Source organism: Rousettus aegyptiacus, unplaced genomic scaffold (assembly GCF_014176215.1).
Source record: "Rousettus aegyptiacus isolate mRouAeg1 unplaced genomic scaffold, mRouAeg1.p scaffold_m13_p_9, whole genome shotgun sequence".
Lineage (NCBI taxonomy): Eukaryota > Metazoa > Chordata > Mammalia > Chiroptera > Pteropodidae > Rousettus > Rousettus aegyptiacus.
In genome coordinates this window covers 68278539-68306526 of record NW_023416312.1, presented here as the reverse complement: position 1 = coordinate 68306526, position 27988 = coordinate 68278539, and the positions used below count along the sequence as shown (strand labels likewise).

Below are 27988 nucleotides of genomic sequence, written 5' to 3'. Positions count from 1 at the left end.
TGTATTACTTGTCCTGTTGATGATAGCCATTCTAACAGGTGTGAGATGGTATTTTATTGTGGTTTTGATTTGCATTTCCCTAATAGCTAGTGAAGTTGAGCACCTTTTCATATGTCTGTTCACCATCTATATGTCTTGAGAGAAATGTTGGTTCAGGTCCTCTGCCCATTTTTTAATTGGCTTGTTTGTTTCTTTATTGTTGAGTTGTATGAGTTCTTTACATATTTTGGATATTAGGCCCTTATCAGAAGCGTTGTTTGCAGATATCTTCTCCCATTTGGATGGTTGCCTCTTTGTCTTGCTGACGGTTTCATTTGCTGTGCAGAAACATTTTAGTTTGGCATAGTCTCATTCATTTATTTTTGCTTTTACTCCCCTTGCCTTTGAGGTCAAATTCATATAATCCTCTTTTAATCCGAGCTTAATGAGTTTAGTATGTATGTTTTCCTCTAAGCAATTTATTGTTTCATGTCTCATATTTGGGTCTTTGATCCATTTTAAGATAATTTTGGTCTATGGTGACAGATAGCAGTCTACTTTCATTCTCTTGCATATGGCTTTCTGATTCTCCCAGCACCATTTATTGAAGAGGCTTTCCTTTTTCTATTGTCTGTTTTGGCTTCTTTGTTGAAAAGTATTTGTGCATATATACCGTGGTTTACTTCTGGACTCTCGATTCTTTTCTATCGGTCTGTGTGTTTGCTTTTCTGTCACTACCATGCTGTTTAGGTTATTGTCACTTTGTAGTATAATTTGAAGTCAGGCAGGGTGATACCGCCAGCCTTTTTCTTTTGTATTGTATACTTAAAACTAATAATAAAATTAAATTAAAAAATGATAATTAACCAAATGCAAAATAATAATAATAATAATATCTCTTAGTTTTCAGTGTATAAGTCCTTAACATGCTTCATTCGGATTATTTCCTGGTTATTCATTTTGTAGCAACTGGAAAAGGAATTTTTTTTCATTGCTCTTTCTGAAAATTCATTGCTATAATATCCTGTTCTTACTAAGGATTGCACTTTATTCTTTCTGTCTGCCTGTTAGTCATCTTACTCATAGTCATATATTTTTTTGTCCTTTGTTTCAGGCAGAATGATCTTCTCTATATTTCCTGTAATGCAGGCCTTGTGGTGGATAATTCCCTAAGCTTGTGTATGTCTGAAAAGGTCATTATTTCTCTTTCACATCTAAAAGAGAACTTTGCTGGATATATTATTCTTGGCTGGTAATTTCTTTCTTTCAGTAGTTTGAATATTTGATTCCACTCCCTCCTAGCTTATAAAGTTTATGCTGAAAAGTCCAGTGATAATCTAATAGGTTTTCCTTTATAATTTACCACCTTCTTTCCCTGGTTGTCTTGAGAATTCTTTCTTTATCATTAATTTTTGACACTTTTAATGTAATATGTCTTGGAGTAGGACATTTTGTATTGGGATAATTAGGTCTTCTGTTTGTTTCTTGGATTTGAGGATCTTGGTCTTTCCATCAGTTTGGGAAATTCTCGACTATTTTTTTGGAATAGGCTCTCTTTCTTTCTCCCTCTCTTCTCCTTCTGGTATACCCATTATTTTTAAATTGCTTTTTCTGATGGTATCAGATAGTTCTTGTATAGTTATTTCATTTTTTTTCACTCTCATCTTCTCCCATCTGCATCATTTCCATATTTGTCTTCAATATCACTAATTCTTTCCTCCATCTGTTCGGCTCTGTTTCCTAAGCTTGCTGTTTCATTCTTTATCTCTGTTAAAGAGCTCTTCATCTCCAGAAGTTCTATTTGGTTCTTTTTTAGAGTTTTAGTTTCCTTGGTAAAGTATTCCCCTTGTTTGTTAATTTTGTTTCTTCATTCCTTGAACTGTCGAACAGTTTTTTCTTGCATATTGTTGAGTTTTTTTTCATAAGTGAAATCTCATATTCTCTGTCATTTAAAATGAATATTTTTATATCTTAAAGCTTACTTTGGAGATTTTTTATTTTCTTTTTGAGCTGCCTTGCCACCTTGGCTGTTCATGGTGTTTAATGTACTATTTCTCTGCCTAGACATTAATGAGACTGCACGCAGCTTTTTTTAAGAACATTTATTATATAATGATCTCTCTTTAGCAGGTTGATAAGAGGGATTTCTTTTTATTTCTAGTAGGTGACACCCAAGCCTCCTGCACTGCCCAAGCCTCCTGTATTTATGCTTTGAGATTTAAAAAAAAAAACCTTTATTCTCTGAGGAAGTGTGTGTCACCTCTGTGATCAGGTCACCTCGGTCCCAGGACTCCAACCCCATGGGAGAATGTAAAGGGTGATGGGTGATCAAAGACTCTGAAAATGTCCTGAATTCGCAGTACTGCCCTAACAGTCAGATGCAATACTCTGCTGCTTCCTTCTCAATCAGCATGACTAAGTGGAGTTAGGGTGGACTGGGACAATTCTGCAGTGTGTGTGGCTTTTTTTGCTTCCAGTAACGCTGGCCCTCAATCTTCAGCTGCCTTGCTTCTATATCTCTGCCCCTGTCACTGGGAATGGCTGCAGTGTGTGTTTCAGCTTCGGTTACTGCAGATTTCCTTGGGGCTTGGTGCTAGCTCTGGAAGGGTATGAGGGGAGAGGGCCTGCTCTGAGATGGTGGGGAGAGGTGGCCAGGCTCCATGACTCAGCTTTCTGCCTAGCAATTGCAGTTGTTAAGACACATGTGTCACCCCTCTGCATTCTATTTCTCCCCTGCTCTCTGCCCTCATCACTGGACTCTCCTGCATGCAATATTCTGATCCCACAGACAGGAACGTATGGGGCTTTAAGGAGTTAAACAACCACCGCATAATTCCCTCACCCTACAGGGAGCTCTGAGACTGCATTCTGCAGCACTTGGCTTTGTTCCTCTCTCCCTTTCCACCTCCTTTTCTCATGCAATTCGCCCACCTTCAGATGCTCTGGTGCAAAGATCTCAGACATGCTTGTGTGCAGGTTGGGTATTATTTGTTGGATTATAGGTATTCAGCTTGTAATTTCAAGGACAGAGATCAGGGAGATCCCTCACTCCACCATGCTTCTGATGTCACTCTCTTCCTGGAAAGTTTTGAGTATTGAGGGAACACCCTTGCAGATGGATTTCTTTCTAGGATCTGTTGACTTCCACAAGGTAGATTTAATTAATTTTTAAATGTTTCAATTAAAGTTGACATTCAGTATTATTTTATATTAGCTTCAGGTGTACAGGTGTACAATATAGTGGTTAAACATTTGTATAATTTACAAGGTTACCTCCTCCCCCCCCCCCGCCTACTTAGGCTAGTACCCATCTGGCACAATATATAGTTATTATAATATTATTGACTATATTTCCTATGTTGTAGTTTACATCCCTATGACTACTTTGTAACTACTAATTTGTTCTTTTTAATCCCTTCAGCTTTTCCACCCAGCTCCACAAAACCCTCCCATCTGGCAACCCTCAGTTTTTTCTCTGTAAATTAAAAATAGAACTGCTTTATGACCTCACAATTCCACTTCTGGGTATTTATCCAAAGACATTCAAAACACTAATTTGAAAAGATATATGCACTCCTATGTTTATTGCAGCATTATTTATAATAGACAAGATATGGAAGCAGCCTAAGTGCCCATCAGTAGATGACCGGATGAAGAAACTATGATAATATATACAAAGGAATATTACTTGGCCATACAAAGAATGAAATCTTACCATTTGCAACAACATAAATAAACCTAGAGAGTATTATGCTAAGTGAAATATAAGTCACACAGAGAAAGACAAACACCATACAATTTCACTTATATGTGGAAGCTAAAGAACAAAATAAGCAAACAAACAAAACAGAAAGATAGATTTAATTTAAATCAAATTCCATTAAATCCCTAGATATAAAGTTTCCATGTAATCACTGTTTTCAGTAATTATAATTTAATATGATAAAAAAGCAGCCAGTTTCCTCCTAATGGGTACTCCTCATGACATTTCCTTGGGCAAATGTTTTGTATCTGGACTGTGTGCCTTTTGTATGCAACCCATGGGAGAGATTGAGAGATATATTCAAATTCCTATAAAAAGAGAGAATTTGACTAGGTGATTCCTTCAAATTCTTTTATTTCTGGAACTATATACTACATTTCTAAAGATAGTGCCTCTCAACTCTCTGCCATGGAAATTGGTTTTCTTCTCCACTTTTTTTTTATTTATTAGATTTTAAATTTGGAAGGTAATGTTCAGAAAACTTTATTTCAAAAACTGGGCTCTTCTGCCTTCTCCTCCAACATCTCCTGCTATTACTTTTCTGTGCAATGGTTGCATTCAGCCCTAAATAAATGTATTGACCAAGGTTCCATTTTCTTCCAAAATAAATTTTATATTTATGTACCCAGTATGGAAAATACCTAGCATATATTTGAGTAAGTTAGGAAAGAAAGAATGAAAAAAAAGGAAGGGAGGGGAAAGAAATAAAGAAAGAAGGAAAGAGATGATTTCTAACTCTATAATTGAAATTCTTAAATCTGGTACCCCATTTTAATGGCCTTCTTGGTTTCTATGTTTTCTGCTAGTATCTCACCTTAATGTATTCCCAATGTAATAACTCATAGGTAAATAACAGATTACACAATTAGGACATGTTGTTTGGATGGTATCAATGGTAGTTGTAGTTTTTTTGTTTTTGATTAAGGGATTATTTACATAGTTAAAATCATGTATTTTAAGTGTATGGTTTGATGACTATTAGTAATTGTGTAAAGTTATGTAGCCAGCACAACAATCAAGATAGCAGACACATTGCAAAGGGTCTTTGTACCCCTTTAACTTGATTTCTTTCTCTCATGCCTGATCCCAGACAACAACTAATTTGCTTTATGTTATACTTTTGCCTTTTTTAGAATGTCATATTAAAAGAGTCATATAGTATGTACTCTTTTTGTTTGACTTCTTTCACTCAGCATAATTATTTTGAGATTTATCCAAGTCAATGCATATATCAATGGCGTATTTCTTTTTTATTGCTGAGTAGTATTCTATGGTATGGATTTACTATAGACATTTATCCATTCATTTGATAATGGATATTTGGACTGTTCCCAACATTTGCCCTTTGTGAATAATAAAATACAGATTTTTAGTATAAGAATAGAAGACTATCTTTCCTCAGGTGAAAAGACATATTTAGTGATCTATTTATACCCCTTATAGCACTTTTCTTCTGTGAAGCACCTTATGTCAAAGGGAAAGATGTCCATGCAAGAAATCACATATAGTGTTTACTGTATATATAAGGTATTCTTCTAAGCACTTTACAATTATCGCTCATCCTTATGATAATTCTTTGAGATAAATACTATTATCTACTCTATAGATAAGGAAACTGAGGCACAGGTTAGTTTGCCCAAGATCACACACAACTGCTAAGAGGCAGAAGAACTGAGATTTGAATCTACATGTCTGACGCTTTAATCACTGTACTCTGCTACCTCCCAGATATGATAATTTCAAAAATGATGAAATAGGGATTGTTACCTCTTCAAGAGTTAATATTTGAGACTTATTGTTTAGTCATTTAGAAATATTATAATCACAATAATAAAGCCTCTATTATAACTCCATATTGTATCCCTAGAGATTCCTCTCTAGATGCCTAATATAGATGAGGAAAATTATTACCAAATAGAAGTTAAATCCCAGGAGAAATGATTTGGCAGTGCAGATTTTTAGTTTCAGCTCACAAATGGTGAATTTATTTTGGAAGATCAGCAAAAGAATAAAAAGATAAAATACCTGATTAACCAGTAATTTGTGAGTTTTACATTTATTAAATCAGATTGCTATCTTTCTCAGAATTTGCAATGTTTTGTTTTTATTTTGGGCAAAGTAAATCTGGGAAAGAAGGAAGAGGGGGAAAGCAGGAGGTAGAATTTTGTTATATTACGCGTGCCTATCTTTTCCTTCATTGTAAGTTTCCATCCTCAGTTTCTTCTCATTCTGCATTTTTAGTTATCTCGTTCTGTACTATACGTTCAGATAATAACTCTGACATCTCAAAGATTAGAGTTAGAATTTTCAAGAACTTGAAAATATGGCTATTCATAAGACATTTTAATTCCAATGTACCTACACTCAAAACCCATCATACTGTTTTTTGAACAAAATCTCTTCATGGTTTCACATCAGAAAATTAGAAGTATGCTGTCTTTTCTAGTCCTTTGAATTAGAAACAAAAAAAGTTCTCATTCTTCCCTCTCCCTAACACACACATTTAAACAGTCTCCATGTTCTAGTAAGTCTACCTTCTATAGTCTGTTTCCATTTCCCTTACCACTTCATTGGTTCACGTTTTCATTGTTTCTTGCTAGAAGTATTATGATATAACCTTTCTGACTGGTCTGATGGATTCTAGTATATGGTTTCTCTAATCCCTCCATCACATTTTGGCAAGCGATAATGCTATCTTTGTAACACACAGCTGGGATCATTTCATTCCCCTCAGAAAGCTCTAATAATTTTCAATGCCTATTGGAGTAAAGTTCAAACTCATTTCTGTAACCATTAAATATTTACATTTCTACTTCCCCTAACAAGTTTTCTATAGTCAGGGACTAGTCTTATCTATGTCTAGCCCCTCTCCAGCCTCCCAGGAGCTTTAAACCCAGTGTTCTACTCATGGTTGCATTCACATATTAAATGAACAAAAGTATGATATCAATATGAAAAGATGGACTTCAAGTTTAAAAGGCCACTATATGTTTTAATTAGGAGGTCATAGGTGACATTCTAGAAAACAGAGTAAGTAATGTGATGGGGAATAACTTTGTCAGAGGAAGGACGGAGAGAAAAGATGACCAGAGGGATAGTCTCCAGAAATTGCTTACTTAAGAATTTGAGATGGAAGATGTCAAATTAAGGGAAAGAGGTTTTGAGGTTTGCAGGTTGTGTTTTCAAGCCCAACATCTCTCTGCTGATGTGCTTAAGGGTCTTCTCACAGTATTGAAAGTTAGCAGGTCATGCTGCTCTTTCAAATACTGCTTGCTTGTTTTTGCATAAGCCATTGGTGTAGTAGCCCAAGTCTTCTGAATGAATATTGATGTTTCAGGCCATCCTGGCAGTTCTATAAAAATTCACTAAGTGGCTTACATTTTCAGGATCCATTCCTGAGGAGCTCACAATGTACATATCAATTAACTGGCAGGGCCCTGAGCCCACCAAATGGTATTTTATTCAATGAAAGTAGCAGTAAGCAACACTAGATTCCCTTGTGATAATCCATATGTTCAAGTCCCCAGTGTCCATAGATACCATGCATTTTTTAGAGAGGCCTGGCCCTGAAGCCTCGGCCATCAAATTGGAACTCCGTACTGCAGGAATTGCCTTCAGGATTATATCAAGAGCTGGAATTCTTTCAGGTCATATTCTCTTGAATATTATCTCTCCTAGCAATGTTTCCCCCCATAATAATAACTTTGTCAAGTGTTTTTACTGTGTATCTCTAATCCTGTGTCTGGCACTATATGTTTTACATGCATACTTTAATTTTAGCCCCTAAAAACATCATAAGATATAGACACAATTATTATTTCCATTTTGCATATAAAGAAACTGAGGCTTAGAACAGTTAACTGACTTCTTGAGCTCATAGAGTTTGTTAGTGGCAGTGTACTGGGGAAAGCTGGGTGGTCTATAGTCAGAGCTGTGCTCTCAACACTACACAATGCCACTTCCTCTTGGGTACTTTGGAACACAGGAGCCATTCCCAGTAGTACTACAAGCAACTGAACTGCATTAGAACAAGTATAGAATTCTGAGATGTTAAAATAGTTTGAATTTAGCAAATGATAAGAGCCACTGTGGTCCTTGCCCTTCTTGTTATCCAGTTATTTCACTATTCAAATAAATTGCTTTAGCCTTGCATATAAGGTGCAAGCATTTGGAGGAATAGTATTTTTGCAGAAACCTACCCAAATTTCTCAACTTCAATATCAACTTTTGGCCTCTTTGTTCCACTGTCACTTTACCCCCGTCTACACTGGTTACAATCTCTAAGCTAAGAGAACACGGCTAGCTACCAGCAAAAAATATGCCTGGAGGTCTCCTACAGATCCCTGTTCTCATAGGAAATATAATGAAGCAGTGCCAGTTCATTGTTTTCCCAGTTTATTGTCTGATTTCCTTTAAGGGCAATATAATTATATTGATATCCTTCCTAATCTTTTTGTTTCTCTCCAAGTTACTCAAATAAGATACGGCTTTCTTCATTTGCTTCTTCTTTCATCTCCACCACTCATAGTAATTAAAGAAAGATGCACAATCTCATTTATCAACAGGATTAAGGATTCCCATGTCTTTGACTTGTGTTGCTTAGATGTCAACCTTGCCCATAAATTAGACCCTCTTCTTTTTCTTTTTTTTCCCCTTCTTCCTCTCTCTCTCTCTCACATACACACACACACACACACACACACACACACACTTTCATCCTTATTAATTAGTCTTTGAGTCAATGGCCTGAGACACTTTAAGATGGAACACGATGGTCCCTCATGTAGTTGGACTCTGGCAAAAGAACAGTCACTTATTTGGGGAAGATTCAGTGGTTTGGCAGTAGACTTTTTCAGATATGTTAGATAGGAATCATTTGGCACTGACTCAAAGGCTCTGCTTCTCACTCAGCTCATGTGTCCTACCTGTTGACATATCTATAGTTTGTTTCTAGCACTCAAGTGTAGTTATTGCTAATCATCTGTAGCAAATAGCTATTTGGTACATTCTCTGACTTCCTTCAAGGTCTAGCTTTTTTCTGTTTCATGACTATCATGAGAATAAAGTGGAAATATATAATATATTATAAGTAATATAAATAATACAAAGTAGAAATATAAATATCTTTCTATTGCCTGGCCATTATCTAAAAACCAGAAGGTTTGGGGTGGATATATGTTTACTTCTGAAAACAAACCTGTGCATCTCTCATAGAATACATCACTGACTTTTGCAGCTACATCCATGCTAATAATCTCTTCTAGCTCTGAAAGCTGAACTTTCCTATCTTAGAGGCTCTTATCAGTAAGTCACCCAGAAACCAACCATTCCTAATGAGTTTGATTTTAACTTAGGGCTTTCCCAACAATACATTTGGCTTAGGAGGGAGATAGGATTCATTGATTTTGCTGCTCTCCCATTAATATTACTGCCATTTTTCTTCCCAGGGACACAACAGTCATCAGCCACTCTCCTAACACTAGCTATGACACAGGTCTAGAAGCTCGTATCCAGAAGGAGGAGGAAGAAATCTTGATGGCCAACAAGCGTTGCCTTGATATGGAGGGCAGGTAAAATGTTGATCTGGACCCTGGTGGATCTGAGAAGTTGGTTTAGAAACCAGTTATGTCAGTAGGGGAGGGCAAGCATCTTCATTCTCCACTGGGAAACCTGATAATGTAACTTCCACTCACCCCTGCACCCCCACCAGCCTGTTACTTAGTATTTGAGATGCAGTGACCTTTACCTAGATTATTTCCACTCACTGTGGAATTCCAAGTTATGTGCTTTCCCCATTGGTCTTGGTAATTGCTTTCCATCTGCCCTCTAGCAGAACTGAACCACTGGTATTTGTACTCTGGGGTATTATTTGTAACACTGCACCTCAACCCTGTTAGATAGCAGAGTGCTCAATAAAAGAACATTCACTTATGTAGCACCTCATGTCTCTTACAAACTCAGTGCTCATTTACTTATTACCAGAAGGTGGTGGCCCATTCATAGAGGGTTCCTTCTTCTCACTGACTACATCATTTCTATTAACTCAGATTCTTCACTACAGCACCACTACATTGGTTTACTCTCATATATGATCTTTCTTTTCACTGATATTTTACTTTGGCTTACTAAAGCTTAAGAAACTATTCCTAGGTGCTCTACTCCATCCATTTGGGTGTGAAGAAAAGGAATTTTTTTAAGGTAGCCCAGTGTCCCTTGTCTTACAACTCGGAAATAACTAGACTACCTCCTAGTCAAAAAGATGATGGAAACTCAAGTCCATGTAGGCAGTGAGACCAGAATATGGAAGTGGCAAAAAGGTATTTATATGTTCTTTGTCTTTGGTTTCTAGGATTAAGACCCTCCACGCCCAGATTATTGAGAAGGATGCCATGATCAAAGTACTCCAGCAACGTTCTCGAAAGGAACCAAGTAAGACAGAGCAGCTATCATCCATGCGGCCAGCAAAGTCTCTGATGTCCATTTCCAATGCCGGATCAGGCTTGCTCTCCCACTCTTCCACCCTGACTGGCACCCCTATTGTGGAAGAGAAGCGGGATGACAAGAGCTGGAAGGGGAGCCTAGGTAATGACATATTTAAAGAGAGTCCTGACTTAGATACATATCAATGCAGCAAGGAAAAGGAGTGCTGGTTCAGATTCTAGAGAGGAAGATATAGCAGGTTGTTTTTGTCCTCCTGAGAGGCTAGCTACATATCAGGAGCTCCTCCATACTGTGAAGTCTCACTGAAAGAACACTCATTGAAGTCATGACCTTAGAAAAATCCTGGAGTTTTATTTGGGTGGGAAGGAAAATAACTTGTTTCCTCTAAAATATTCTCAGATTTTACCATATGTGACCTTTTGTCTGAGTCCAAAGCCCATGTGGCCTTCATGTCATTTAAAATTTCAAAATTCTAGCGTTTTCTATCTTCTTTTCTCTCATGAAGTTGGAAGACTCAGAGTTTTAGTTAAGCCGAATGGAGCTGGGTGGCAGGTTTTTGCTACCAGAATGTTCTGCGATAAGAACAAAATGTACTTTTTTATTTCATTCCTGTCTGTTCCTTCCCCTCTAATTGAAACCCCAGATGTATTGTGGATACCACAAGGCACACCATTAGAGCCTTAATAAACAAGTACGTTTTTAAATTTTAGCTCTTTTTGTTGCTTCTAATGTCTTTCTTCGTTTTCTGACACTTGTAGTATCCTTTGGTTAGAGTAGGCATTTTAGAGACCATGGTCAGGGTTAGAACCTTAGCTCAAACAATTATTATCACACCCATCTGTGAATACAGACTTCTTCTACCAGGCTTTTCCAGCTGTATTGTAACAGGTGGTGTTGGTTATAAGTGGAACCGAGCAGAAGCATTCTGACAGCTCGGTGAAAATCAATCACCATTGGAAAAAATAAATCAAAACACGTATCCAGGAAACTTAAACGTTTAATATGATGTATTGGAGGTTGGAGAATGAGGATCTAAAGGGATCTGCCAAGTCTGAAAGAAACTTAACCATGATGGGAGGTTCCTGACAAACTGATTCCTGGGTTTGCTGGCGGGCAAAGTAAATAATTTAGGGCCATTCATATTTCTCCTAAACCTCCTACAGATAAGTAGAGGTAATGAGATGGCAGTATTTGAGTAACCTATAGTTTTCTAACCTCTTTGCCTCTTTCCTTTGTAGGTATTCTCCTAGGTGGAGACTACCATGCAGAGTCTGTTCCTTCCACACCCTCACCTGTGCCACCCTCAACTCCCCTGCTCTCAGCTCACTCTAAGACAGGCAGCCGAGACTGCAGCACCCAAACCGAACGGGGAATGGAACCAAACAAAACTGCAGCTGTTGCCACAATCTCTGTTCCTGCTCCAGTTGCTGCTGCTGCCACTGCTGCCACTGCTGCCACTGCTGCCACCAACGCTGCCACTTCTGCCACCAATACCACCACCATGGTAGCTGCTGCTCCAGTTGCTGTTGCCGCTGCTGCTCCAGCTGCCACTGCTGTCACTGCTCTTGCTGCTGTGGTTTCTCCAGCTACTGCTGCTCAGATTACAGATGCTGCCTCTGCTGTTGCTGCTGCTGTTGCTCCTCTTCCTCCTCCTCCTCCCCCTCCTCCTCCTCCTCCTCCTCCTTCTCCTACTGCTGTTGCTGCTGCTGCTGCTACTGCTGCAGTTGTTCAGGTTGCTCCAGGTACTACAGCTCCAGTTCTAGCTCCGGCTCCAACAGCGGCTCAGGCTTCTACTCCATCTCAGACTCAGACATCAACTCCAGCTCCGGCTTTGGCTGCTACTCCAGCTCCAGTTCCAGCTCCAGCTTTGGCTCCAGCTGAGTCTCCTGCAACTCTGGCAACCACTTCTGGACCACGTCATTTGTCTACACCGAGTCTGACCTGTAATTCAGATAAGACAGGTAATAATTCTCTGTACCAGTAGCTTTTTGTTCTGCCCTCAATTACAAATTGTTTGTTGGTGCCTGATACTTGGGCACAGTTGGTCCTTTGGAGGGAATATTTTCATATTCTAAAGGGGATTAATCAGAACAGATAAGGGCAGAGAGTTTGTAGACAACTTCTACACCAGGATGGGAATGTGGAGGAGTCAAAACCATTCTTCCAGTAAAAGTAAATAAATCCTCTGGTGAACAAGGTGGGGTGGCTGCAACAAGTTTCAGTTAGCCATTGACTTCATAGGGGCTCTAAAGTTGTCTATTTCTAGAAATTTGCATTTTTTTCCTTGTCTCTAAGTCTTTTCTAACCCATTGTTTCTATTTAGATGGTCCTGCTTTCCACTCCAATACTCTGGAAAGAAAAGCTGCCATTCAGATCTTGGGACAAGAGCCTGATGCAGAGATGGTGGAATATCTCATCTAAACAACTGCAGTTTATCAGCAAGAATGCTTTTAAGCATTTTTCCTTTTTGTTATTTTTATTTTGAGGGTGAGGACAAGGGTTGGGGGAATGTTTTTTAAAGGGACTTTTTATTGAAACAATATAGTACTTAAGTAATAACATTAACTCCAGTCTATTTTGGTACACTTGGAGAGTACCTCTAAAGACAGATTAGTCAGAATGTGCTCGAAAGGATATTATATGGATTTATGCAAATATTAGGACTGTTAACAACAGCTGGATATATATCAGTGTTTTTACTGTGCTTAAATTTGTCTAGCATTTCCATATTCCAGATCATTGTTTTTATTTAAGAGCACACTATGTTTAGAAGACAGTGTGTAACATGTAGTTCAGAAATGGAAAGTCAGAGAGAATTTGCTCATGTGCTATTGTGTAGAGTTACATTCTAGGCAGCATCCAGAGAGAGAACTCTTGCCTCAGGCTCACAAAATGGAATAGTTTTAGGAGCCATGTAAGCCAGAGGAAAGGTAGAGAGTATTGGGGTGTGGAAGGATGCTGGAGCTCATTTTTCTTCCCAGTTTTCCAGCTATCTTGTGCCAGGAGATTGTGTTTATCTTCATTTCAATGGTGCTTTGGAAGTGGATTTTTTCATTCCCTTGTGATGGAGTGTGTGTGTTTGTGTATATATGTGTGTGTGTACACACACACACATATACATGTACATATGTGTGTATACATATACATATATATATACATACATACATACATACATACATACATTCTGGAGTAATTTCTGCATTTGGATAATTAATATATTGCTTTCAGATGCTAGGAGAGAAACTTCCTTTCTCTTAGGGAGTTAGACCATCAGAGGCCTTGATGGAGAGTTGCATGAGGTACTGTGTGCAGACCTTTGTGATCTGTGACTAGCCATGAACAGCTTTTCCTGAGACCAATCAGCTTAGTTTCTATTTCTTCTCTACCACAAATTCACTGACTATGTCACCAGGCTTAAATTGCCAGTCATTTTCAAAGTGAGGAAACATATTTGGTGATGTGTTGAACACCTTGGATTTCTGGTAACTACTTTGAAATAACTCTGTTTTCCCAAATTCTTAGCCTATGTCATAAAAGGCATATTTGACTATCACCTTCAAGGGAATAGCATTAGAAGCCCAAAGTACTATGCTGCAGTTGGGGGAGAGGTGGTCTGCCACAGTGTCCTCAGCTACCTCTTCTCATGGCTAGTGAATTCATCTTGGAATACTTTAGACAATAGCAGGAAATGTGCATGTGGGCAGGGATCAAGGAGGCCATGGCTCGAAACTTTGCCTAAGGGCTACCTCCAGGGACACAGAAAGGCTTCCTGTTGCCACAGGTCCCTGCACTATGTCACTTCTCTGCCCTTCATTAAGGTGACAGATCCACAGACAGTGTCACTATCAGTTTCAAGGATATGGGGGGAGGTGAGGGGAGTGGGGATATTAGGTAAGGGTAGGAGGGTGGAGGCTTGGGGATGTATTAGTTAGAAATCAGATTAATAGAAGAGTAGGCCTGATTTGTTACATTATGAGATATAGTGGCTAGAAGGAACTTTAGCAATACTATAGCTCTACCCCCTCATTTTAGTGATGAGGAATCTGAGACCTGGAGAGGTTAAGTGACTTTTTCAATAGCACTCAGCACAGCTTTCCACTCTGCCAAATACCATGATAATTTGGAAATACCCTTATATACAAAAAGCCCCATTTTAAAAAAAGGTATGTTCATCATCCAGAGCTTATGTATTTTATAATGTCTCTGAATTGAGTAGTTTGTCCAGGGTTATGAATTCCTATTTTCCCTTTCCTGCAGTGCCTTTTGCAAGGTTTTCCTTTTCTGATCCTAGGAGTTACATGAAACATCCCCCCTAAGAAATCAACCTCACTTCTTCTCTTGCTATGATATTGGCTGTCTTGGATAATCTTACAGGGTCATCTATGAGTATAGGAATGGCCTATTTAACAGTATTCTTGTTTCATTCCTAATTATCTTCCAAAGGAATTGTTTTATGTATGAGGAGGGAAGAGACAAGAGGAAAGTGATGTGATTTTCAGCCAGCCTGACATTTTCAGTAGTGAAGCAATCATCTTACACATTAGTCCTCAGTTATCAAGTGAATCCCAAATAGAAATTAAAGGTGCGGTTGTGTTACTACCCATTCATACTACCCTTTAGTCAAAAGGAAAAGAAACTCAAATAGTACAAGCAGCAAGTAGTAAACTTTAGGACTCCTACTTTATATCCAAATAAATAAAAACAAAAATTTTATTTACCCCTTTCATGATTATAACACATTGCCAGAATTTTTGCTAGCTCTGGGAGCCATGATTTTAATCACATTCTGTAAGGTGACAAATGTCATGCATTCCACACTGTGTGTCAGCCATCTCTTTAGGCGCGTGTATTTTGGGGGAAAGGGGGTAGTTCTTGGCTAAGTACTATTTTGAACTTTCTGCAACATCTCTGACCCCTCACACTAGAAACAGTCCCTTTTGGCTCAGTTTTTAATCCCGGGTAATTAGTTAAAATAATAGTGTGCATCTAAGAGATGGAAGAAGTCCATGTCAGTGTATTATGTTTACAAAGAAGATAGATTAAGCCTTTTTGGAAGATCTCTAATAGGTGTCATTTTTAAAATTCAGGATTATGAGACAACTCTCAAGTTAGACACCTTTTTACAAATGCGTGGATGTAACATTTGGGGGCTCCTTCTAGACTCCCACTTACCTATACATTTTACTAGCACCTCAGAACAGGAGGGTGACCTTGTTGTCTTAACTTGTACTGCCTAGTGGTCCCTGGGGGACCTTCTAAGTCAATTGTATCCCAATGTTCCATGTACAGAAAAACTTCATTAGAACAATAATTACTTGATATAAAATTCTTATTAACAATTTTTTTTCTTAAATAAAAGTAGCTTGAGCATTCTTTTAAAATCATGTATCCTATTATTGTTTTAATGAAGGATTTATTTTCAGTGCTGCTTTTGAGCTTTATGATGGCAGGATAGCAGAAGCCTGAAATACCTGTCATCATCTGCTATAGGTAACATACTAAGAGACCCATCACTTTCCTTTTAGTTTGTTACACAGTTGGGTGGATACAACAATTGGAAAATGAATAAACTTATTGTGTAAAATACTTTTTATGAAGAGGCTAAATACTAATAATGTGGCAGCTTAAAGTGTATATCTATGCACTAAGTTTTATAAATTGTATTCTCATGTCCTTTAGCCATACTATTTCCTGTTATATCTCAGTTACTTATTCACATATGTAATGTGCTACTTAAAATGTGTGCATTCTTACTGAACATGTTTTCAAAGGAAGGCATCACCTATGGGTTAATTGCCACTAATTTTAGCCCACCTTGATCTTTGGAAATAAAGTTTCTAAGTGCCATCCATCATCAGTAGGACAAGTGTCCAGGAGTTTATTATTTTTCTGGTAGCAGTGAGAGGTTACCTGAAACTATCAAACCTCCTTCTGGCCTCCCATGTTATTAATGGCATGTGTTTGTAAAGTGGATAGCTGTAATTGGCAGATGGCTAGAGAACAATCACCTTTGATTTGAAATATATTGCCCCCATTATGATTAAGACCCCATTCTGTAATCAACTGAGCTAGTTCCAATAAAGTTAAGCAAGTTTGAATCCACTCTGTGCCTATCTTTTCACTGACAATAAAGTTAGCTATTTTAAAATGCAGTACTATGTGGAAAATACCTTGGTATTTACCCAACAGATGCTTTATTGGTGTTGTATCTGTGATTAATTACAGTTCAGTGAGCAGTGAAATCAGTTTTCAAGGGCAGCATGCAGCAGAATTTGCATTTGCTTAAGGTATGGAATATGATTATAAAGTATTAAAAGAAAACCACTGGTTTCATGCTGTAATTGGTTCCTTTATAGATTCAGGCAGCACGTGTTAAAAACTTTGCATATTTTTATCTCCTGGTTTTAAGGAATAAAGCAATGGCCACCAGAAGTATAGAATTCTTCATTTCGTTAGCATTTTGGAAAGTCTCTTGATGTTCCTTTGTATTCTTGTTCTTATGCCAATTATCAGTTTTGGTTGAGGGAGCTTATTGAAAGCAAATCAAAACCACAAACAAGTTGGCTCTTTTCACTGAAAACATTAAAGCTGCCTTTACACTACCTTTCCTGTGTCTCCTGTTTACCACTGAGCCCCAACCTTACTAAGAGGATAAAATGCCCACAGGCTTGGAAGTGACACTTTTCACAATGGAATAGGCTTGATGGGTGTTACAAAATAAATGGGATGAGTGTATAAAGTTCATTCCAAATTTTATTTTTTTTAAATTAAATTGGGCTACAGTCCTTCCATACTTATGATGAGTACTTTCAAAACTGTATGTGTGAAAACCTACTCCTCTTTTTCAGGACAATGAAAATGATACTAAGTTAACCATACCTTCTTACAAAGTTTTGTGAGGCATTTCTTTCAGAAATATAATCATTTATGAGGATAATAAGCAAGGGTTCCTTTAAAAGATCACATCATAAGAGCCTTTCTAGATATTATCCAGTATTATAACTGATCTGATTATCTGTGTAGCATGTCATCTTCCTTTCTATGAGCTTCCCTTATACATTAATACATGATTTGCACAGTCTATGAGTTATGAGTTACACAGTTGCAGAAACGAATGCAATGTGGTTTCTACCTTCTCTACTTCCCTCTTATCCTGCAGGAAGGTTTTAATTGGAGGAAAAAAGTATAAATGATTTTGTCTTAGAACAGTTTCAACATTTATTGGCAATGATTCTGGTATTTGAGTGAAGACCCCTGAGTGACAGGATTTAGTTTCCAAAAAGAAAAATGTTCTCCACAATGCCAGAATTTCATACCATATAACAGAGTACTTATTCAGATGCACAAACTGACCAAGCCCAGGGTACTTATTTTGGCTCCTATATTTTTTCATTTGCTTATTGCCTCGACCAATCATTTTGGGCATGTGTGAGTTGTTGAATAACCACATATTAGATGTTGCCATTATATAAAATGCCCTTAAGTTGAAAAAGAATACAGTTCATGATTCTAGTTTATGAGAGAAAACTACACACACATATGCACATACACACATTTAAAATTTATTGTGATATATGACATGGAAAAAATTTGAACGAGATGCAGAACTAATGCAAAAAGGGAACGATTGTTAGGATGGCAGAGAATATGTGTGGAGAGACTAAGTTCAGCTTTGAAGGATGCGTAGACATTAATTTAGTGAACTAGGGAAAGGGAAAGAACATTCCATTTAGAAGGAATAGAGTGTACAAAAGCAATCTAATTTTGTCAGACCTGAGATCAAATGAAGACTATGTTTCCAAGATCAAAGGCCCCAGAGAACTACCTTGAATTTTAATAACCTCTTAATGGAAACTTACAAATTCACTCAATTAGGTGGCATAACTTACTGGTCCAGAAGTCAAAGAACATGCAGTAGTCCTAAATCAGCAGCTAAGCAAATGTTTACTAGTGGACAAGTCCCTTAACAAGATCAGAGAGGTTTATCAGTAAAATGGTGGTAAATATCTATGTATACCTGTGGAGGTCATGGAAAGGGAATAAGAGAGCTTCAAAAAGTAAGAATATAAAAAAGTGCCGGGCAATGCAATGAGCTAAATCTATAAAAATGAAATGGTTTCTTAAACTTTTGATTAAAGAAAAATCCAAGCATAAACAAAAACAGGCAGAATATTGTAATGCATTTCCACGTGTTTATTGCTGGGCTTCGACAATTATAAAGTTATCAACACATAGTAAATCTTGCTTTATTTATTGCTTCTACCTATCCATCCTATATTATTTTGAAGCACATTCATAGCATTTCATCAATAAATATTTCAGTATGCATACAGATGAAACTTTTACTAATGAAAAATTTAAAGTGCTATTCCCAGAATCAAAATATGTAACTTACCAACCAAACAAAATGGTAGCATATTTGTTCTTTAGTATTTACAAAGCTTCTTGTTTTGTTTCCACAACTCCTGCCCCAAACTGAAACCTGTTTCAAAATGAAAGGATTCATTCTCCCACAATGTACATATCAAAGGGGAAAATATTTTCTTTAGTGGTTCCCCAATGCAGATTCTAAGCTATTATTCTTCCTCCATGTGTATAAAAATCTCCAGCTCCTTTAAAGTCCCTGTCATCCAGATGTTCCTTGTTTCCCCTCATCTACTGATTTGGTCACTATCCCAATTCTGGCCGCTGGATCACTGCTGTCCTTTCCAGGCCCAAATGAACCAATCAGCATCCTAGCCAATCAACCCCCCTGACCACATCTACTCCACTTGAGCCTACTGTGCTCATGGCTAACACAGACCTGGCCATCCATCATGCAGAACTGCTCTACCATGAAAATCACATACACCACTACCCTACTCTCTAGCCACAATCTCCCATCCTCCCAGTTCTTCTACTCTGATTTTGTCTGCCCTTTGACTTCTGAGAGACCTCAAGTCCCTGCATGCCATGCATTTCTTTCTAGGCTTTTAGCTTTGAACTACTTGACCTGGCCCTCATGCTCAAGTACCTAAACCTTCAAATCATTTGTATTCTTTAAAACCTCATCCATTCATCACAAGCCAGAAATTCATGAATTATCTTTGACACTCACCTCTCCTTGATAGCTGATATCTAATCCATCACTGATCCTAACAAAATAAATTGCAAAACCCATTTACTATTTTCCAACTCTACTGTCAACAACCTACTTTAAGCTAACATCTTTCATCTAGAATATTTCAATAGCACATTCACTGGTCTACTTCTAAATTGTTTGACTCATTTATTATATTTATCCAGCAATGAATATTTATACAGTAACAAATATAATTTATATGTCATTCCCCTGCTTTAAAATTTTTAAAAGCTTCCCATTGCAATGTGAATAAAATGGGGCCACAAGAAGTAAAACAACTAATTCAAGTTTTCTAGCTGTGGATTTGAAACTAAAATCCAGATATTTTGGACTCTTGTTCCAGTAGAATCATTATCAAGATTATTTGAGTATTTCTTTTTCTTGCTTACAAGATATTACTGCTATGACATCATTGTTTTCTCTGATATTAACCTAAAAGTACTTCTTGAAGTCCTCTCCAAACCATCTGCATTGAAATCACCTCAGGTGTTTATTCAATGTGCACTCTCTTGCCTTACACCTAGAGAAGCTTCCTGTAGTTCCAGCGTAAGACCCCAAAATTTGCATCCTAACAAGTTTCCCAGGAGTTTTTGATGCAGCTTATCCTGAGACTACATACTTTGAGAAACACTGACCAAGGATTTCCTGGCATTTATCTTGCTTCCCTTCTCTTCAGTTCCCCTGCTACATGACAGACTCCCAACTGCACATAGTTAAATGAGTAAGTCCTTATTTCAGTAGATACACATTTTATTTTCTTCAGTAACCCTTAATCTCAATAGTGAAATAACTACCTATTCTCCCCAGATTTGACTCTTAAGTGATTGGATTTACTGTTGTGATTGAACAAGACATGTTGTTGTTTACTTTTGTTGTTGGTTTACATGGCTTATAGTCCTCGAGACAACCATGACTATATTTATGATCTTGGCCAGCTCATTTAGCACCAATGACCTTTCTGTAATATGAGGTCACTGGATTATGATCTCTAATGTTCCTTTGGCTCTTAAATTCCTTGATTCCATGAGACTAAATACTATCTCTAAGGTCAGAAATTCCTTTACATGGATCTAAAATTGGCTATGCCGCATAGATAAAAGACGTTTTAAAACCCAAATATACTGAAAATACTCTGCAGGCCTAAGATCTATTCTTCAAGCTTCAATTTTTTCCCCCACTGGTTCTGCCCGCACTTGAAATTGTATTCTCCTGTCTTAGCTATACCTACTCCATTTTCCTACAATGCATATCATTTTCCAAAAAAATGACATGTCCACAAGAATAAATTTCCCCCCCAAAATACGAGGAGATCAAAACAGAGGGAAGGTGGGATAGTTAACATTTCTTTTAAAGATATGAGTTTATGGTAATTTGCATTAATCCAGTTGTAGGTGACTGGGTGGCACAAAAAAGAGAGAGTAAAAGAGAATTAAGACATGTGTCATGTTGCAGTAGATGGCCAAGAGAAGGATGGCAATCACCGAGCCACCATGATACCCATGGGACTAAGTAGAGCTAGAAAAAGGGAAAAGGGAAATATTTCTAAACCGGTGTTAGAAACTAGTTGTGTGACAAATACATAACATATTATTCCCAATAACCAAATTTAAAAGATCCAAAAAACACAAAGTATATATTTTTAAAAATTATGCCTTTCCTTTTATACCAAGGGACAGATTCACATCTCATGAGCCTTGAAGTCTTGACAATTTGGAAGGACTTCCTTATGAAAAAAAAATTATAAAAATTATGAATACACAATCAGATGTTAAAGTATTTAATTGGAATGAGAGATTGCAACAAATTACAAATTTTAAAAAGTTGACAAATACCACAAACATGACCCCCCCCCAAAAAAAGAGAGAGAGACACAATAATTTTTGTTAATTAACTACCCAACACACCTCCAATATACTAGTTTCTACACTTTGGCTTCATATTTTTTTTGTTTGCTTCTTTGTATGACTATGGTTTTATAATACTTTCTGTTGAGAAAATAGGGAGGTAATTTAGTTTTTGGACTAACATAATTGATCAAAATATAATTCTATTATTGATAGTTTGAAAGCTAAAGCATGCAGCTTCACACAGTTGAAGTAGAACTGACGCTTTTAGAACTGATTTAGTTTATGCTCTATAAACATAAGGATTCTGATCAATTATATTTTATGCAATTCCTATAACAGAATAAAAGTACTATGCATAGTTGATTACATTGTATTATTGAGTGTTTTACTAACAGAGGAAAATTTCATCTTCATTTAAGCATTAGTGAGAACTGAATACTCTGCATACCATATTGTGCATTAGGTGATTGGAAGAAATTTTCCACAGATTAGCTTCTGGAACCATACATCGCAAACCTTATTTTAGTACCCACATGCTTTCATGCCAAGTACCATAAGACACACTTATATAGTGAAAAGACCTCCAGCTTTGCACCTTTGTATTCTCATGCCAGAGAAGTCAGCAGAGTGAACAGGAGGGATATTTTTAGAAGTCATTCCTTTACCAGAATGGTTTAGCAATGATTTGTCTATACGTAGGACTGACTGAAGACCACATAAATATATGTCATTAAACACAAACTAAATATATCTCCAACCAAACTTCCCCTTTGTTGGATCTCAAACATGGGAAAAAGTGTAATGGAGGAATATCAGTCTGGAAAGAGATAGTAGTCATATTAATTAGGGTTCTATAGAGAAACAAGTAAAACAATTATAGATAGGTAGATAGATGATAGATGTAGATTCGAGAGATAGATGATAGAAGATAGATGATAGATAGATAGATAGATAGATAGATAGATAGATAGATAGATAGATATAGGGGTGAGAAGCTGAGAAGTCTGAAATATGAGGCAAAATTTCTTTTACTCTGAGGAACCTTGGTCTTTGCTTTAGTAGTCTTCAACTGATGGGATGAACCTTATTATGAAGCATTATCTGCTTTACACAAAGTCTACTGATTTAAATGTTAATCACATCTAAAACACATTTTCATTGCAACAATGAGACTGGTGTTTGACCAAACAACTGGGCACCATAGCCTAGGCAATTTGGAACATAAAGTTAGTAATCACAGCAGTTTTAACCAATTTTAACTAATAAGTTAAGCTTTCCCATTTTTGCAAATATTGTGGAAACACCTACCATGTGATCCCATTGCTAGGGACCCTCCCAGTTCCACCTTCAAAATATACTCAGTATTTGATCTCTTCCACTGAGTTCTGTAAGCTTCATCTTCTGTTGTATCACCATCTCTTCCAGAGTTTATCCTTCCCAGTTTTGTGTTTTTCATTCATAGAGTTGATTACGTATTATTTTTAAATTTTACAAGAAATGTGTAGATGCAGTTTTCATCTACTCGGTGGCAATATTTTTTAAAACAAATTTATTTATTTTAATTAGTTTAAGTATAGAGTACATCTATAATGTTCATAAAATGATCCCCCTAATTGCTCCCACCCTCCCCTGGCCATCCACTTAGCCAGCATATTAATGCTAACTGCATTCCCTTTTCTATGCTCCCCATGCCCAATTATCAACTACTAATTTGTACTTCTTTAACCCTTCACACTATTCTCTCAGCCTCCCAAACTCCTTCCCCTTTGCCCATTACCAAATTGGCCACTATATTTGCAAGTCTGTTTTTGATCAGTTTGTTCTTCTTGTTTCTTAGGCACTGTGTATAAGTGAAATCATATGGTATCTAGCTTTCTCTATTTGACTTATTTCACTCGCATAGAGGAAATACAGATGGCTAATAGACATATGAAAAGATGCTCAAGGTCGCTAATCATCAGAGAAATGCAAATTAAAACCACAATGAGATATCACCTCACACTTGTCAGAATGGCTATCATCAACAAATCAAAAAACAGCAAGTCTTGGCGAGGATGGAGAGAAAAGGAGACCCTCATATATTGTTGGTGGAATTGCAAAGTGGTACAGCTGCTATGGAAAACAGTATGGCGGTTCCTCAAAAAATTAGAAATGTATCTACTTTTGACCCAGGAATTGGACTTCTAGGTATTTATCCAAAGAAAATGGAAACAATAATTTGTTAAGATCTATGCATCTTTATATTCATGACAGCGCTATTCACAATAGCCAAGATATGGAAGCAACTTAAAATCCCATCAATGGACAATTGGATAAAGAAATTCTGGTTCATATATACAATGGAATGAATATTACTTAGCCATTAGAAAAAATGAAATCCTACCATTTGCAACAACATGAATGGACCTAGAAGCTATTATGCTGAGTGAAATAAGTCAGATAGAGTGGCAACATTTTTTACAGTGTTTATTTTTGTTGTACTTTTCCATCAGATGGTATACTTTTTACCCAGAGCCTCCTTCTCCATAACAAAGATCTACTTACTGGATTGGGGGCGGGAGGGAATGGAACTATCTGAGCCTTACCTAGCTTACAGAAGGGCATCCTCCCACTCCAACCCCCTCTAGCCTTCCTGTCTTACTTAAAGGGAATATAACAGTCTTTTGGGGTCAGGATTTCAAGGGAATAAATTGGGAATGCTGCAACCAGATAAGGAACACATACACCTCCTCCATCTAGTCCAGTAGTTCCCCACCTTGACACCACCTTAGTATCACCTGGAGAACTTTAAAATATCCCAATGCCCAGCATGTACCCAGACTAATCAAGTCACAATATCTGGGGGTGGGATCAGGTATCAGGATTTTTAAAAATGGACCCAAGTTTAAGTCATACCAAGCTCAGATCTACTATCGATTACATAGGCTTGAGTGGTTTGACAAAAGAGAAAACAGATTATGAATTATGTACAAGTACCAAGTAATCACCAATAGAGAATTCACTATGTCTCTAAAAGAAAAGGCAGTATACTTTTATCAGTATTGTGTTGATTCCTTTTTGTTATCTATCATTGAATAATTTGGATTATCCTGTCTCAGGTATTTGTAGGAGATTCTAGTGATGCCTTTCATGAATCATTATCCCCAAAAGTCTATCCCCTGCAGGCAGAGAGATGGATATCTTATAGTGACTATGGCTCCTCTGCATGTCTGCATGGTTCTTTGTCTAGTCCCACTTCATCATCCTCTCTGAGCCAAGCCTTGTCCAGAAAGGCATCTGCCCCTGCTCTACTCATCACAATCCCTGGGACTCTTTCTTCAAACTAAGAAATAGTTTCAACACCTCAGGATATACCAGTCATCCTTAGGAAGTATATTTTTGCTGAAGTTTCCTAAGATCTGTTTCCTTTCTACACTCTCAGTGTTTCTTTTATTCACTTTCCATACTTTTTTCCTCATTCCTCCCCTGTATCAGATACTTGAGCATCTGCAACTTTTTTTTTGTCTGTAGATTTCATCTATGATAGTAGATAGATGGAGCACATGGGCTTTTTATTTTTCAATTCCCTTGTTACTCTTGCATGCTTTCTAGGAAGTGAAAAGGAAAATGCTGACTTATTCAGCTATTTTGATATTATAAATGACCCTATTTTTGTTCATTATTATATCTTCATAGCTGCCTGATATAAATATGTTCTTTATATAAATGACTGAATGCTCAATTCAACAAACTGAATTCTCCATTTCTGTATGTAAGTTATCGTGGTTGCTGGACAAAGATGAGTAGATTGGTGCCACTACACATTCTAGGGTCTGGGAACTTCTGTATTTGCCCTTGGCCAGTTTCTTCTTCCCCTGGGAAAGCATTCCACATGTAGCACTCTTCTTACACAGCCTGTAAATATCTACATCCCTCACTCAAGGATGGCCTCAACTCCAACTTCAATGCGAAAGCAGAGTTTTCAGCTGACAACCTGAGGTTTATATTAAAAATATATATATAACAATAGGTAGAGCACTGCCACTGAACATCTAGAAAGCACTTGGGTTGTAAACAACTGCTATTGCAATGTTGGTGTTAATTAGCTCAAAATTAGCCTCAGAAACAACCTCAACTTCCAGCTCTCCCACTTAGCAAACTAACTTGTCTACAACTTAATTCAACTCACCTTTTCCCTCTAGTCTCTGAGGATGTTATCCTTCTTCCAGACCAAGATCAACCCCACTACCTTTGCTCTGGACTTCACACTGATTTTCTCCAGCACTTTGATCCACCCATGAAGTCCCCTCTTTCACTTATCTGCAACCTCACCCCTCCTCCCGGATTCCTCCTCCCAAACTAATTAATTTCCTGAAACTTCAGGTTCATCTCTTGTTTTACAAACAGGACAGAGGTGGAGAAAGAAGCTGGGATTCAGAAACTAACAGAACAAGGAGAGTACACTAATACAAAGCCCCAATGATTAGAATTTGGAATGGAGGAGACTGAGGCCAGACACTTAAGAGCTTCCTATCTCAAGCTTTTGTTGCTCTGAAAACTGGGACAGGGTTGAATTTTGGGGGTAGATGAGTGAGCCAAGCTATGGAGTAGCAGGGGTCAAGAAGAGGTAGAGACAGGAAAGCTGAGGAGAGGGTGACTCACGATAATAGTTGTTTTTAAGTATTTGAAAAGCTGTCAAGTAAAAAGGAAGATTTACATTATGTGTCCCCAGGGCTAGGTCTGGGAGGAAGGGGGGAAAAGCAAAGGAAAGGAAGATTTATGCAAAGTACGGAAGAGCTTTCTTTTGGAACTATCTGATGAGAGGGTGATTAGATTCTCATAAGAGTTGTATAGTCCAGAGGCCAAATGATTATTAACGGGCACTTATCAAACTGTGTTATAATTATTTACAAGACTTCCTTAGGGGAGGGACACATAGGATTTATTTTTGTATTCTCATCATTTGGCACAGTGCTTAGTTTACTGTGTGTTACATAATAGGAGCTAAATTGTTAGTTATTAATGATAAAAATAATGCTAATTCTCAGTAAATTTCTCATAAAATGAATGCATTAAAATAAAAATCGTGAGGATTAGAAGACAAAATTACTTTTCTTAAAACAATATTTTGGTATTTGCCATAAAGAAGAAAAATAAAACATATGCGAAAGCACTTTGCAAACTGTAAAAGTGCTATACAAACATATAAGTATTTTCAGTGAGTGTTCATAATCTTGGCTCAGCCCTATACTAGGCATTATAAGCAATTCAATAATATACAAACCTAGGTCCCTGATTTTGAGAAACTTATAATTCAAGGTATATGAAATAATAATAAAAAAGTCAGTGCCGAGTTTGAAGAAACATGGTGGAGTGAGAGAAGTCCCCAGATTTATCCTCTTGAAACAACAATAAGTTGAATATCTAAAACTCAAACAAAACAAAACAAAAAACAAAAATGCTCAAACTGTACACAAGCACGTCTGAGAGTGGGATCTGTGCATAAGAGCTACTGCAGGTCAGGACCACAGGTGTTGGGCGGTGGACTGGGAGAAAGAAAGAAGCTGCCTCTCGCAGCCACCAGTGTTACCTGTAGGACAAGGGAGAGAGGAGAAAGTGTGGCGAGTTCCCTGAACAGCCTTACCTGGGAGATCTGTGAGCTCAATGCGGACGGCAGCAGGTCCAAGTCATCAAGGCAGAGAGCAAAGAAGCAGGACAGTAGAGAAAAAAACAGTTGATTTTTACCAGTTAGGGCTCTAAAACTGAGGATGAGCCATAGCACCCAACCACCAACCCAGAAGGCCCCATCTCCCATTATCCTCCAAGTTGGAACACCGTGGAGCCCCAGGAGAATCTGAGCAAATGCTAACAAAACTGTCACTAACACTGACAGAAACAGACTGAGGATAATGAGTGGGATTAAACATCTAGAAGGAAAAAAGGCATTATTGAGGCTTTATATAAAGCAGAAATCCAAGAGGCTTGGATGCCACCTACTGGAAACTAAAAGAAAAGCATCTTCTTTGCAACAGGCTAAAGAGAGACCTTTATATAATAAATCTTCTTTCTGGGGAAAAAAAGAGAAGAAAAGAAAAAGAAGATATACTACCATTAATGCCCAGACAGAGAAATAGTCCATTAAACACTATGAACAACCATGGTGACAAGGCATCTCAGAAAGAAAGAGAAAAATCACCAGAAAATAAGCTTATAGTCATAAAAATATGCAACTTAAATGACAGAGAATTCAGGATAGTACTACTGAAAAAACTCAGTGAAATTCAAAAAGAATCATATCAACACTTTCAGGAACTGAAAAAAAAACAACTAGAGGAGTAGAATGAGTTCTTTAGCAAGGATATTGAAACCCTCATAAAGAACAGAATAGACCTTCTGGAGATAAAGAACACACTGCAAGAGTTGAAAAATGAAATAACAAGGTTGAGAAATAGAGTTGATCACATAGAGGAAAGGATCAGTGATATCAAAGACAGAAATCTAGAAATAAATCAGAAGGAAAAAGAGAAAAACTGAAAACTGAAAAATAATGAAAGAGAAATATAAGAACTAACTGATACCATCAGGAGAGGAAACACAAGAATAATGGGCATTCTCAAAGGTGAGGAAAAGGAGCCAGGACTAGAGAACATTGTCAGACAAACAGTTGATGAGAATTTCCCAAATTTAAGGAATGAGCTGGAGCTTGAAATCCAAGAAGTCAACAGAACACCCACTTATCTCAACCCAAAAAGGCCTTCACCAAGACACATTGTATTAAAATTATCAAAAAATCAATGACAAAAACAGAATTCTCAGGGCAGCCAGGGAGAAGAAAATAGTAACCTATAAAGGAAAAAC

General features: G+C 37.4%; 1 protein-coding gene across 1 annotated transcript in view; it reads left to right on the top strand.

Moving 5' to 3' along the window:
- Positions 1 to 16285, top strand: part of AMOT (angiomotin) — a 67452-nt gene extending 51167 nt beyond the window's left edge. Inside the window, exons 11-14 of the mRNA XM_016142753.2 lie at positions 9190 to 9312; positions 10092 to 10324; positions 11422 to 12144; positions 12507 to 16285. Of these exons, the coding sequence (XP_015998239.2) occupies positions 9190 to 9312; positions 10092 to 10324; positions 11422 to 12144; positions 12507 to 12604 (1177 nt within the window). The 3' untranslated portion in view covers positions 12605 to 16285. The remainder of the gene's footprint in view (positions 1 to 9189; positions 9313 to 10091; positions 10325 to 11421; positions 12145 to 12506) is intronic.
- Positions 16286 to 27988: the final 11703 nt, after the last annotated feature.